The sequence below is a fragment of the Thalia democratica genome, chromosome 5 (genome assembly GCF_965202585.1).
Source record: "Thalia democratica chromosome 5, ktThaDemo2.hap1.1, whole genome shotgun sequence".
Classification (NCBI taxonomy): domain Eukaryota; kingdom Metazoa; phylum Chordata; class Thaliacea; order Salpida; family Salpidae; genus Thalia; species Thalia democratica.
Genome location: NC_139169.1, coordinates 57,053,464 through 57,068,647, shown reverse-complemented (window position 1 = coordinate 57,068,647; position 15,184 = coordinate 57,053,464). Strand labels below are relative to the sequence as shown.

General features: G+C 25.6%; 1 protein-coding gene across 1 annotated transcript; it reads left to right on the top strand.

Moving 5' to 3' along the window:
• Positions 1-31: 31 nt before the first annotated feature.
• Positions 32-9,735, top strand: LOC145835901 (uncharacterized). Its single transcript, XM_082943654.1, has 9 exons — positions 32-118; positions 1,236-1,423; positions 1,739-2,105; positions 2,766-2,867; positions 5,443-5,662; positions 6,209-6,352; positions 6,954-7,203; positions 8,047-8,188; positions 9,263-9,735. Exons 2-9 carry the CDS (start codon positions 1,293-1,295, stop codon positions 9,521-9,523), a joined length of 1,617 nt encoding a protein of 538 aa, XP_082799780.1. The 5' UTR covers positions 32-118; positions 1,236-1,292; the 3' UTR covers positions 9,524-9,735.
• The last annotated feature ends 5,449 nt before the right edge of the window (positions 9,736-15,184 follow it).

Here is a 15,184-nt window from a genome sequence, read left to right as displayed (position 1 = left end):
TAACATGTATTTTTACATAATACTGTTAACTTGTTTAAATGAAATTGTATCTAACCCTGTATATTTTTCTGAAGAAGTAAATGCCAGCTCTGTTATAGATATTGGAGAGACAAAGAAGGTTAAACTTGTTAATAAAAAAAACTTGAAATAATTTATTATATGATTTTTAATTTTCTGTAGTAAGGTAGAGTTTATTTATAAACAAGTTTTATTATATATCTGTAAAAAGTTTAAATATATCTAAGTGTTTTAAATCTTAAGTTCTATGAAAATCATAAATAAATTATTCAAGAATTGTTTTCTTCTTTTAACTACAAGTTTGTTTTGGATAATAAAGTTTGGAGTATTTTCCAGAGTGTTTCTCATCCTAAAAAATTGAAGTAAAAACAAACAGTTTTTTTTAGTTTTAATAATGATAATAAAGAAAAGTTTTGTTTGTTTTTACTTCAAGTTTATTGAGGATGAGATTAACTTTTTTTGGAAGTATCAAAAAAATTTATGTGCAAAACAAATTTTTAGATTTTTTAAAACAAGAGTCCATTCATTGATTATTTATTTGAAGACGTTTAAAAATAATCACAACACACTTTGACTGTATCCTAGACCTTTTAAGAATTATATTTTACAATCATAAATATTTGTATTAAAATCTTAACATTTAGACTTAGTTTTAAAGAAATCTTTCTAGGTATAATTTTTATAACTTATTGACTATAATTAACAAAAACTCAAGTAAATAACACAAATGATCATTTAGGATAGAAAGACAAATTAAAATGTTGTTGTAATTGTAAAGTTACAGCAAAATCAATACTTCTTAGTAAATACCATTTACAACTTCAGACCTTTATTATTGATAAAAGTATACATATAATTTTTTTTTGTATCTATAACTATTAGTTGAGCTTTAGATAAGACTTTAACATTAAAATATGTTTGTTTCTAAAATAGTTCTTGATTAAGTAAACAAGGTGATTAAAATATTAGTCCTTCAGTAACAACTACATTTTTCAAATAAGTGCTGTGTGTCACTGATTTTCTTAGTTACTTGGCAGTATGAAATCTATTTTGTGATTATAATATATTTAAAATATACTAATTTTAATAACTTTTATACACTTTTTTTTAAACTAGTTTTATATTGATATTTCATTTATGTTTAACCTTATATATAGTATGAAGTTATAGCTTCAAGTTGTAAGCTGGCTAAATTTATGACTAAACTTATTTATCAGGTTTTCATTTTTGATGATATTTTTAGTCAAGCACATTCTTATGCCATACAAGCATATATGGCTGCAGCAGAAAGATATCGTATTAGTACCAGTCCTAAGTTAAGTTTGAAAGCACACCATGATGCTGACTTAATTAAAATTACAAGGTTTGGTCAGCTACTGAATAAAGCTGTGTTGTCAACAAAAAAGTTTGTTTTTATATTTTTCAATAGCCTTTTAAATTTATTAAAACTTAAAGATTGAACCCAATATAGCAAATAAATAAATCATTTAGTCATCTAATTAGTTGTTAATTTGTCTTTAATTGATAATCTACAGCTTAATACTTGGGTAATTTATGTTCAGTATAAAAAATGCCATTATTTAAGTAATGTTATTGTTTTATATTGTTTAAAAAAACAGTTTGCCTCACCTAAACTGGTTATTATGAAACAATGAATATTTATCTATTGTTTATAAGATTTTTTGAAAGAAGTTTTAATAAACTACTTTACTTTTCAAAGTTTTCAAAGAAAATCCAAAGAAAAGTTGGTTATGTCTTCTGTTTACTCCACGGTTGTTAGCAGAGGCGAAGAAAGGACTTTAATCAGCAGTTGGCCAAACCAAACCACAGTGGTAATTTTCATCAGTCCAATTTGGAAGAAAAACTCTTATGGGGAGTTAGTACTTTACAGCAGTTCTGGTACGGAAGAATTGGCTAGAGTCCGACCCAGATTTGGAAGGGTTGTTGTGCTGCCCCCTCTTGATGGTGACCTGGTTGTGAGACCGCCGAGTTTCAGCCAGAACCAGGATGGCAAGTTTGTTGTTGCCACGTTCGAAAATGAGAAAAATGTTAATGTGTATAAGGATGCTGTGGTTGATGAAACAGTGGTTGGTTTTTGTATTTATAAACAATTTAACTGTTACAATTTAATTGATATTCAAGCCATAAAAACTTTATGTACTTTTTATTGAGATATTCTTTCAAAAAATTTTTATTTCAAGCAAATTGTTTTCAAACTTTATGGATAATTTAAGTTAACATGTTTAAAAAAGAATTAATAAGTGTTATTTTGTTAGTTATTACATGGTGAAAATACTTGTTTTCATAATCAATAATGTGTTAAGTTTATATTTTTAACATCTAACCAAAATTATAACTCAATTAAGTTATGTAAGCTTTATAATGTTGCTAGATATTGTAAATTTTGTTGTTATATAAGATAAGCTTAATTTTTTTAAATTGAATAGATTTCTCTTCCAATGATAAAATGAATTAAACCTTTTTTGTTGAACTAGTTAAATATTAAACTAATTTTGTATCATTTAAAGATGCAAGTTTTACATTTTTTAATGTTATGTTACACTTTTATGTTTTACTAGCAAATTAGTTTAACTTTTGCATATTATTAAAAGTTTTCAATAAGAATTTTCAATATTATCTTTTGTTTACTAAATTTGTGTGCTTAGAAATTACTTAATACTTAAAAAAGTGTGTTGTGTATTAGAAGTAATTTAATTTTTAAATCAAGTTTATATAAAAATTTTTAGGAACTTGATAAGTGGATCAAAAATCACACAAAAAACCCAAGAACTTTTGAGGAATACCAAGGAAATATTTACAAATTAGTTGAAAATGAGATGGGAAAAAGGGTTAATTCAATTCATTTTTAAAAACTAATTGAGCTAAAATAGTGATAAGTATTTTTACAATGTAGTATAATGCTTATTCACTTATAAGGAGCAAGTTGTATTATAGTTGGGCAAGTTTTTTCTGTAAACATGTACGGATAAGCATTTTTCTGGATAAGTACAAAAAATCTTATTTTTTCATAAAACAATATAACTGCTGTATATTGTACAATCCATAATAAATAATAAAAACTCAGCTCCTCTTTTTCTGCTTTAAACTTTTCTTCACTTTTCAAAATGTCGTACAAAGTCAACCTGCCTATGCTAAACTGCTCAACTATAAAAGACTTTAGCACGTTGCTTTTTACAATTTTACAAGCTTCTTGTTTGTTTTCGATGGCTAGTGCAACTCGTTTTCTTTTTTTGATGTCTTGTCAATTTCTAAAACCTGGTATGTTGAGTGTGTCAAACTTATATAACTTTAAAAAAAATGTCATGCACCTCATCTTAAATAAAATTATTTGAATTAACAGCTTTTATAATATAGTTTTAATTAAAAATCAAACGAAAAATATCTGTTATACATTTATTTTCTAAAAAACTTAAAATTTAATCAACTACCAAAAAAACTTTAAAAGTTTAAATAAACAGCTTTAAGTCATTTTTCGAATAACATTGTTTTGAACAAAGTTTGAATGTAAGCTTTAGAAGTATTATTACGTCTAAATAATGAACTAAATTGAAAAATTTATAAGATTACTTGAAATATTCTTTCAGCATCAAAGCTTAAATCTTTGTACCACACAAAAATTTTTGTGTTTAATACTTAAAACTTTTTGAATTTTCTTCTCGACTGAAACTGTCTGGATAAGTGAGTGTCTGGATAAGTGAATAAGCACTGTATATGTATTTTAATTTTTTACACATTTTACAATTTTTACTGGTTTTTCTATTCTAAAATAAGATTTATATCCATATTAAAAAGTGCAGTAAATTTAGAAAGTATATGTTTGTACTAATCATACAATATAAAACAAATATACAACTTCACTTGTTTACTAAAACTGTTTTGAAATGTTGTGTAACTACAGTAAATGTATCAAGTTTAAAATTAAGTTTTTATATACATAAGATTAAACTTCAAACTTAATTTCATTTAGAATGTTTTTTGAAAAAACAGTGTTTTTTGTTAAAACTTAAGATTGAGTTAATTAGTTTGAAAATTTTTTATTCTTTTATTTTGTTATGTTCTAATGTTGATAGTTCTATGAAGTTGATAGTGTTGATTTCCAATATTATGTAAAATTTTTCGCCCTGCAGCTAAAACACACAATTTTATAATATTTTATTTTTTACTTAAATGCTGAAGTTATAATTTATGGTGATAGCATAAACAGTTTGTTTACAAAAAGTTTACCGTGGTCAACTTTTTCAGCATTTAATACGTATTTTTCAGCAAATTTTTTATTAATTAAAAAATTAAATATATAATATACATGAAAAAATAATAGTTCTTAAACTAAATTTGTTTATAGTCATTTTTAATAACTAGTACTACCATATAAACAAAAAAAAAACTTGTTTACTCCTAATTCTGAATTTAAAACTTTTAAAATATTAAATATTTTACTTATATTTTGAGTTGCGTAGACAAAAGCGTTCAAGCATATATTTTAAATTGTACTCTTTTATATTCTTATTTATAATGTGAACATATACAGGATTCTGGTAAAAGTAAATTCCACTTAAATATTTATGAGGTTTTTAATAGACTCAGGCTGTCTCAGTCCAGTTTTTGGCACTCAGACTAGATTATTTTGCACCAAAAAGTGGCAAACCTCTAATTTTTTTCGCAATGTTATACTAATAAATTAAGTTATTAAGCATTTGTTAGTGTTTTGTAATAAACGAAATATCTAAATTCTATTATAAATAAATGTATATTAACAGAAGCATAAACTTTCCAAGCTTTTTCCTTATACATTAAATAAAGGTTAAATAATTGTTAAGTTCATTACTAATCTAGCAATATATTGAGTTTTTAAATTTCATAAAAGTAAACTACCATTTGTAAATAATCGTTTAGATCTTTAGTTCTCCAATAGATGTATAAATTCTTTTTTTTTGAAAAATTCAGTTTTTTTAGGTTTAAATTGACTTTTCATTACCATAGTAAGTAAAAGTTTATGATCAAATTTTTCTAATGTTTTGCTTACCGGTTTTTTATTTTACAGTTTTTTAATTTTACAACTATTTTAAGCATTAAAATAAAATTCAGTTAGTTAAAAACCTGCTTAATTTCTAATTCAATATAAAAGCAAATCTTATTAATTTTACTTAATTAAATTCGTAGTAAAAGTAGAATTAGTAAAGAAATCACAAAATCAGTTCTTTTAAATATTTACTCAATCAAATTGGCATTTAAAAAAATATTATTTAATATATTTTTGTAAGTGATTAGGTTACCATTGTTTATTTTACGAGCTAAAATAAAATTCTATTAGTAAAAATATTGCTCAACTTTTATTTTAGCTTAAAAGTTGTTCTTAATTATTTTAAAGTCTAATCAGTAATTTAACTTGGTATTGTTTCCAAGATGATGGTGGTGGACGGATTATTCGATTATGACGAAATACTCAGCTTGAGGTCGTTCGTGTTAGAGAATCACGCGCTCATGTACTACGACAACAGCCTGGACAGCGACAGCGACAACGTGCAGTGGATCACCGGCATCAACGCTTACGAGTTCGTCAAAACCAACATGTGGAAGTCGGTGCTGGCCGCCACTAACAAGCACTACGGGGAGTCGTACAAAGGTTGTGTGTGGTTTAGTTCAAATTTTAAATCAAGTTCAATCGAGCTGAATAAATTTATAAAGGTTTATTAATCGTTAGAAACATTTATTATTTATTAAAGTAACACATCAAAAAAAATAGTGATATAAAAAGTTTTTTACTAAATATACTTAAATTAAGCGTTTAATTAAATAAGCATATGACTAAACATATAATAATTAAAATGATCAAGATTAACTCTCATATTGAATTAAGAAAGTGTTGTGAGTGTTTTAGAATCTCTGAGCTCAGAATTTAAATTATATTTTTAATTGCATTAAGGAAAATTCATAAATATTTTTTAATCGTTTAGTTGTATTTATTGGTGTTTAACGTTAAATTTTGTAGTGACAGCGTTTAGTCTATAATGTATACTAAAACTAATATAATTTATCATACTGTTTAGTCAAAATAACAAAAACAGTAGTAAACTATATATCATCAGCCAACTTATACTTTACTTTTATAACCACTTAAACATTCAACAAATTTTCAGTAGGAACAATTAGTATAACTAACAATTTGCAGGCGAGTGGTACCCGTACGATATTGGTGTGAACATAATAAGAGAAAATGATCACACCAGGGTGCATCTGGACACCAGCTTCGATGGTGACGACACAGTCACCTTTCTATTGTACCTTTCTCCCAACTGGACGGCCCACAACCGCGGTTTGTATTTTATTGAGTGTTTTTGTAGTTAATCATTTTTTAGAAATTGGAATTAAAAGCTTTTATGGTTTTTAACTAATAGGAATAATTACAAAGTATAATGTGTAGATAGTTTTTTAAAGTGAATTAATTTTTATAAAAAATATTTTTTCAAACGTAAATTATTACATAGAAATGATAAAAATCTTTAAAGTTGTTTTGTTATTTATTTACACATCATTTGCTTCATCCTAAGTTTTTGAATAGAAAATCTGAAGCTATAGATAATCGCATAAAATTAGTTGACTCACTAAATTCTCAGTTATTCTCAAAAGTTTTATATTAACAACTAGTCATGTATAAATTAAAAGTTTTCAATGTTCAAGTAACAGTACCAAACAATCATAAATACAATATATTTATAATTTTTTCGATGAAGTTTTAAATCAAAAAAAGAAAAAAGAAAATTTTTATGTTTGTTGCTTATCATAAAAATTAATTATGCATGTGGAAAATAATTACTAAATTTGTCATTTTTATTTTTTGCACTCATCAACACTTTTGTTATCACCTTTCACAGAATCACCAACCGCGTAACTTTACTGTGACGTCACAACACCAGGAGAAACGGTGTTCTGGGAGCGATGGCAGCACGACGATGACGAAGTAAACGAGATCGTCGCCGCGGTGCTTCCCCTCTTCGGCAGGGCGGTGATCTTCGACGGGGATTTTCCCCATAGCGCAACACCGCCATCTAACGGTGGTTTGAGGATGACGCTGGCGGTGAAAATGCTACCGGGAAAGAGCGCTGCTGTGCGGATGAACTTTCGCGAAGATTCCAAGCTGGAGTTTGAATTGAACGGTTTCGTCAGGTTTGGATTTGGAAATTATTTTTGAGTTTTGCTAGTTATTTTACATAGGTATTCTCTTTCAATTAGAAATATTAAAATAAATTTTATATTACTATTTAAATAATTATTGTCTTTCTGTTTGCTTTAGTTTTCAACGTTTTGATTATAAAAAGTACTTTTAGAGCTTATCTGGCAGTTGATAAGTAAAGTAAAACAAATTAAAAAAAAGCACAGTTGATTTGGTTTATTTAAGCAGTAATTTGTTAATATTTTTATTATTTTCTATCACTTAAAAAGCAAAGAAAATATCATTTGCACAAAAGTTTTTAATTTTTATTTATTTAAGTTGTAATTTAATTATGATAATAGTTTAATGACTCAATAATTGAAAGGTTTTTTTGTACACCAGGTCCTTGGACAAATATTTGAGCGCTTTTTTTTCGTTCAATAAACAATATTAATACTTAAAATCGTACTAAATAAATTTTCATTAAATCGATGTTGAAAACTTTTCTGATGGTCATCTGAATAGCTTTTATACAAAAAATAGTTACTATAGTATTACAATTCTTAAATACGACTTTTTGTAGGTCCTAATACTTATTTCTTTAAGAACATTAGTAGTCTGAAACTAATATTAGTAAGCGATTTAATAATACTATTAAATATTTTAATTTCAGGATTAATTTATTTTGATAGTTATTCTGACATGGAAATTTATTTTCATTTCTTTATTACTTTTTTTTGTTTAACTTACTTGAAGACATATAACTACAATTGTGTTCGCTTCTTTATTAGCTTAAAAACTTTTAATACCCTTTGTTAAAAATAGATTGATAAGTTTGTTAATGTTTCTCATAACAGAAACATGCGCTTAAACTCTAGCAAGTATGCTGAGTTACTGGACATGGAAGAACTTTCGTCTTACATTGAAAGAAAAAACACTGAGTTGTCACTGACACACCAGTACAAACTGGTAAACGACCTCAAATTAGTTTCTTGCAGAGTAAGTATGTTCTATTGCAAGTAAATTGTTTTTAACTTATATAAATCATTTTTTTTTGGGAAAAAAGTTTGAAAAAAGAGTTGTTTTTTTTTAATATGTACTTATAGACTTTTTTTTTTCAAATTAGCTTTACTAAAACAAATTAGCATTGTTTTTACTAACTAGTTGTTTGTTTATTCTTAAAAGATTTTAAGCGATATCAGTTTAAAATATATGACTTCTTAAGTATACTATACTTTTTTATTATATTTAAAATTTTTGAAACTTTAATTAACAGTTTATGTTTATAAAGAAAACGAAAATTCCTTTTAAAATAACTTTGATGTAATTAAAATCACTACCATAGTTTCAAGTCAATTTCCTTTTCCAAGTATAACCTGATAAAACAAACAGACAAACATAAATATTGTTAAGCTAGAAAAAAATTGTAATCCAGATATATATTTTAGAGTTTTAACCTTGATTGTTTAGTGTTCTTACATAGCAGTATTCAGATAAAGTTTTTTCAACTGTTTTATAAACTTTTGAAAGACTAGTTACATTTTACATAACACTGTTGAAATTTTTTTATTCTTAAACTTGATTGCTTAGTTAAAAAAAAGTTTATATATTGCAAGTAATCTTTACTCCTATTACTTAATTTCAGTTTTAGTAATTGAAATCAATTAACTTAATAATGCCCAAAAAAAATTTTAAGATTGTCATGAAATTAATTGCTTATGAACTATAATAGTTAGATAGATTACTTCCTGAGAAAAAAAAAACGTTTAAATGCTGCAACAACTTAGTTGTTATTTAGAAAATACGATAAAATGTTAACTGCTGTCTTTATATAGATTATTTAAAAATTAAAAGGTTTGACTACGTAAATATTTTTATTTTTTTCTTCATTACTAATTTCGTGGTTTGATTACGTAATGAGTTAAAAAAAAATTTTTTTTATATTAACTCAATATGTTTATTCATTTAAAGGATTTTTTTTTCAATCAACAAAAATTGTTTGCTTCTAACTCAAAACAAATTAAACTATTTTCGTACTTGTAGTCAAGTTATTTTTACTACAATTTAATGTAGGCTCACGGACCGATGAAACACATCGTAGACGACAAACACGATGACGAGCTGCAAGAATATTTCCGAGGAGAAAACGACGATGACGTCAGTGATGACGATCCGAACGATGACGTCAGTTACAAATCGAAAAGTTTCTTCCGGAACATGAAGCGGAGTTGCCATGGAGACGGGGATTGCGAGAACGAGTACTTGATGTTGTTCAATCATCAGCAAGTAATCAGGAGAAAGAAATCTGTAAACTTGCTTTTGTCTCTTTTGTAGTTGTTTAGTTTTTGATGTTTTCTTTAACAATTAGTGATTTAGTGATCGCGTTGTGTTTGAATTAAGTTTGAAACGTAGATTGAACAAAAAAAAATGTTCAAATTTATTTTGTAAGCTTTAAACAAGGTCTTGTTTCATAATGTTTTATGCTCTGTAGTTTTTGGTTAGAAAGTGACAAACTTAAGCCTGAATTTTTTACACACCAGCCCTTGGCAAACAATTTATTAACTAAAAGTTTTCAAAGTAACTAGGTATCTTTAACTTAGTATATAATAATTTTAGGATTAAACTTAGAAATGTTTCAGCTAACTATTTTTTACTAATTTATGTTCATTAACATTTAGAAGTGTATTTAGTCTGTTATTAAAGCAAATAACATTATATAATTTACAATTAATTGTAATCAGTAGTAAAGAAATTAAAAATGGTTTCTTAAATTAACATAATTTATCTTTTTATTCAAAAACAGTAAAAAAAACAAAGCCAGTTGCTGTTTCTAATATCATTTTACGTTAAAATTTTATTAAAAAGTTTTGAATATCTGAAACTTTATAAAGCTTTATAATAAAGATTGACATTAGAAAAAAAATTTCTCATAAATTTAAGAAAAAATAGTAATAATATCAGATATGCCGTTTAAACAATTATTACCGTTAAAGTAGGTTATAACTATAAAAAACAGTTTGACCTTAAAGTTGCGAGTAGAAATATAAGCGAAAGTTTTCATCAAAGCTTAAACGATTTTTAACAAATAAAACTAAATTTTTAATAGATATTGGACCTGTGGTTCTAGAGTGTTAAAATTTACAACATATAGTAACTTGAGGCTTTTTCAGTTCCTTCTATGGTTAAGAGTTTTTTTAATTCATACTTCTTAATCTAAAAATATGTTTATGAATGTTAAGAAAATTTTTATTGGTTACGCACTAATAAATAATAAAAGCATCCACAATAACATAAGTTTGTTTCTTAATAACTTTGCAGCAAAAATGTTGTTTAATTGTTATTTTAATGCTGTGACTGAGTTCGGCAAGCCACTCAATATAAATCGGTGGCGTTCCGCATGTGGCCCCTTGCTTGTCATCACAAGTCATGGTAATTATAATTTTAAGATATGTTTTATAAAACTTATGTTTTACTTATAATTAAGAAATTTAGCAAAGTACAAATTATATAAGTTATTATTTAATAGTTCGTTTAATTAAATTTAATACTATCTCACGTAAATAACATTAGTGCCGTTCCTGTGATGGAAACGATCATAATAGGTATCCAAGCGGTGTGCGACTCATAAACCGAAAGATTGTTTCGTGCACCAGGACTTAAACCAAATATTTTGAGCGCTTTTTTTGTCGTTCAATAAACAAAAATTTATTAGCCGAAATCGGTTATACGTGTTCTTCTTAAAAAATCTAACATGTATAAATTACACAACATAACACTGTAAACAAACAATGCTCATTAAAGTTATTATTTTCGCTCTCTTTCAGTCTTTTGTATATTAATGTTTTATTCGCGAATTTTAATTAGTGATGTACCGGACCCGGATCCGGACTTTCTTTTCAAATTAGAATTTAGTAGTAAAGTCGTAGACTGATTGTGGTACACTTAACTTATTAGTACTACTCATCATAATTAAATCCTACCTTGTTTAACTAATATCTAACAAACACTAAATTCTAACTGAGACTACTTTCTATAATCAGACACGACAGTTTTGTGTGATGAATCTTTTATATAAAACACAACAAGAAATACTAGCAAATAAAAAATTATTAATTACTTTGGTAACACTTTAAAAACTGGCTCGTACATTCAACCGTATTAACTCTAAAAATTCTCTGAGCTCAACTTTAAACAATAAATAATGCAAGTATTCATTCCAAAGTTTTTTACAACATATGTAAATTTTATGCATTTGTAAATTTATTTTACAACATATGCAATTTTACAACATATGTAAAGAGTTGCATTTCTGAAATGTTTATTTCATAGTTTAAATGTAAACAAATGTAAATTAGTCACGTGTACAAAATGAGCCAATTACGGTAGGTGTTTAATTTTAACTGACAAAAATGACTCTTATTAATTTACACAGGGTTCGTTTTTGAAAAATACTTTTCAGTATGCTCTTTTTTACTAAATAGATCCGGGTCCGGCCGGATCTTTGTTAGGATCCGGCCGGACCCGGATCCGGACTTTTTTTTCAAACTGGAATCCGGCCGGAACCGGATCCGGACTTTTTTTTTCAAATTAGGATCCGGCCGGAACCGGATCCGGACTTTTTTTCAAATTAGAATCTGGCCGGATCCGGATATCAGACAAAAATTGCAATATCCGGCCGGACCCGGACCCGGATAGTGAGTCTGGTACATCACTAATTTTAATATTAGCTAAAAAAGCATTAACTATAAACTTGTGTTAAGTATAAAAAAGTGAAATGAAAATATTTTAACGTCATTTTAATTACATAGTTATATATACATTACATACTTAATTAGAATTAGATTTTTTAAATTATAACAGCTAGATAGACACAAAATAAAAAAATGTTTTTGCACAGTTTTAAGTTTGAATTTGTTTTGTCTACATAGTTTTAGCTTAACAGTTTAAAAAGACAGCTAAACCTAAAAAGTGATGATTTATTTTTAGGCTAAAACAAAAAAAAAGGACACAAATTAGGCTGCTTAAAAAATGCATTGTAAAAAAGATTACCATTAAATTTTGGTTTACCGTCTTTCAGGATTTTTTTTATTAAATTAAACTTTGCTGAATTCACTCGTTTCAGATTCACTACTTAGTAAAAATTCCTGATTTTATAAAAGTTAGGGTAAGTTCGAAATACTAGAACATTATTTTACTAAGGAGATGATATCGCCGGCGTTCTTTTTTGAAGTTAAAGGTGTAAAAAATTTTGTTCAACTAAATGAACTTTTTTTCAAAGAGCACAACACTAGAATAGTTATATCAACCCTTAAGGAATAAAGATAAAAGCTGACTAACTTAAATTACAAGCTAATGGAAAACTTGGAAAGGTTATTACTAGAAATTGTTTTAAGAAACTTAAAACAAAGTAAAAAGTCATTAGATTACAGTTGAAAGATAAGTTAAAATTATAATAGTATAAAAATTAATATCATAATAGCTAATTTAAAAAAATATGACAACTCAAACTACTTAAACTTATTTATATTAAGTTATTAAATAAACAAACTATGTAGTAATTTGCACAATTAAAAAAAAAAAAATTTTTCACTTCAAAAATAATGTAATTTTTCATTAAAACTAATTGTATGAAATAATTTCCTTTTTCAGCAAGTGACTTGCTGACGACAACTGTTTTACCGCTAAGTAGTTTTTTTATTTATGATGGATAGTATATTTTTAAACGAATAAAATAACGCCCAAAATAATTATTCCTAGGACTTGGTGCACGAAGAACCTTTCGGTTATCGAGTCATACATGGATGATTATTAACTTTGTTTATAATAATTTAGTTTAAGAACTAAAACTTATCAACTGTTTACAAAAACTTGATAATTTTTTTCCACAGCGTTTTCAATGGTATTTAAGCTAAATAGTTCGTCATAATATTTTCAGAATTAAATTTACATATTAAGAAGGTAAGTATTGAACTCTTAAAAAATACAAAAGTTAGTTAGAAAATATTTATAAGGTTGAAAAAACTATAAAAACCAATGGAATTAAAAATAGACCTTTAAGTATACTTTTTTTTGACATAAAAATGATTTAATAGTAATTTAAGACTAGTTTTACAGTTAAATTTCATTTTACATATTCAATTACAATATACTTGCGTATGCTTATACCATAAGGTACTTATTGTAAAAATTAACTTGAATTCAAAAACAAAAAAAAAACGTTAATCAACTTTTGCTACTTTAGTAGTAAAATTGTATTAAAAGTTGCATACGAATAGATGTAAATTTTATATGTTTTATCAAACAACAAAAAAGTTATAAACTATATAGTTATATAACTTAAAATTATTTTTTTTTGCAGTCAATAAAATGCGTCTCTAACTTGTTTGTTGGACTATTAACAAATAGTTTATCACAAAATGTAATCTCGTACCACAAATTCATGAATGACTTTTGATATAAAAAAGAATTTTTCAAAAGTATTTTATAATTTACTTGAAGCTTTTAGAGGTGTTAAAAAAATTTGGAATTATTTTTAATAATAAGGAACGAAAAAGTAAGCTTAGTGAACTTACGCTAATACAAGTTGTTTTACAGAAAACTCTTTAAACACTTGATGCGCAAAGCAGCAATAAAATTGCCTAGCAACGTACTGCTCATTGTAACACCCAGCGTAATTGTTTTTTTAGTACTGAAAAAATTTCAAAATGTGACCATAAACTAGTTTCTCAACATTTTGTCACAAAACAAACTTAAAGATAGAAATTAAGAAAGTTTATTTTTGCTGTGAAAGCACTTAAAAGCTAATAGCAAGACAAACAAGTACAAATTGAATTATCATGTGTGTTGCACACATGTAAGGTGATAGTTTATTTTTTTAAAGTTTTAAGTTAAATATTTTTAAGAGAGTTTGTTTTTATAATGAAAACTTAAGTAGTAGATTTTTAAAATCAAATTTTTAGATGAAACTTTTAAATATTTATTTTATAACTGGTTAAAGTTTAAATAAATATTTCTTTGTTTATTTACTCTAATATGGGTAATGGAAAGAAATGATTTTTAGAAAACAAAAACTTTTATTTTTAAAATACTCTACTACTAAAGCATAAAAATACAAACCACTTTTTTATTGTAGTTTTATGTGTTTTTGTTTTATGTTTTTGGTTCTTATTTTTTATTGCTATTTTTTTTTTTACTTTAGTCTATTACGTTTTAAAAGTACATAAATTATCAGTAAAACTTATTTATTTAAACTAAGAGGACTTATTTGTTATAGAAGTTTTTTATGACTGTGTTAACGTTTATAGATATTAATTATTATGTTTTACCTGAAAATAAAAAAATATTTTCAATTTTTAAAAAACTGTATACACTTTTGTTTTGATTATTATATTCAAAGTAAATGCTAAATTGTTTTATTACTAATAAGCATTATGTATACACTGTATATTTTAAAATACCTAGCTCTAAATATTTTCAAACTGATTATATATAAACTTTATGCAAAACAAGATACATTTGTATCAGTTTAAAAAACTACTAATTTTTGACTATTTCTTACAACTTTTCTTTAATTTTTAAAATAATTTTTATTTTGTGAAACTTATACTGTTTACAAAGCTATGCTTGTTTCTTCTTGAAACTAACTGTACAATTAACATAAAACTTATCCCTTGGATTTAAATCAAAATTAAAATAACAAAATTTAAACTTGGTAAAAAAAAGAAACTTGAAAAAAAATTTGTTATTGATACTATAACAGTTTTAACTACTATCGTATATTTTTGATTTCATTGATGTTTTTATTTGTTTATAGTTCATTTTCTTAATCTGGTTTGATTTTTTCAATTATAAGTAAGTACATGATGACAAAATTAATTTATCAACTTAAGAAAGTTTAGCTTACTTACATAAGTGACACAAAAAAAAAAAAACAATTTTCATGTTTTTTAAAGTTCTAAAAAAATCATAAATGTTAAACATTATAACAGTTAATTA

Bases quoted from the DNA above. Each gene is read 5' to 3' on its own strand.
- LOC145835901 (XM_082943654.1), top strand. From the start codon at position 1,293: ATGGCTGCAGCAGAAAGATATCGTATTAGTACCAGTCCTAAGTTAAGT. The intron at 2,106-2,765 runs GTTGGTTTTTGT...AAAAATTTTTAG, and splicing joins CTGTGGTTGATGAAACAGTG to GAACTTGATAAGTGGATCAA. The intron at 7,204-8,046 runs GTTTGGATTTGG...TTCTCATAACAG, and splicing joins GAATTGAACGGTTTCGTCAG to AAACATGCGCTTAAACTCTA.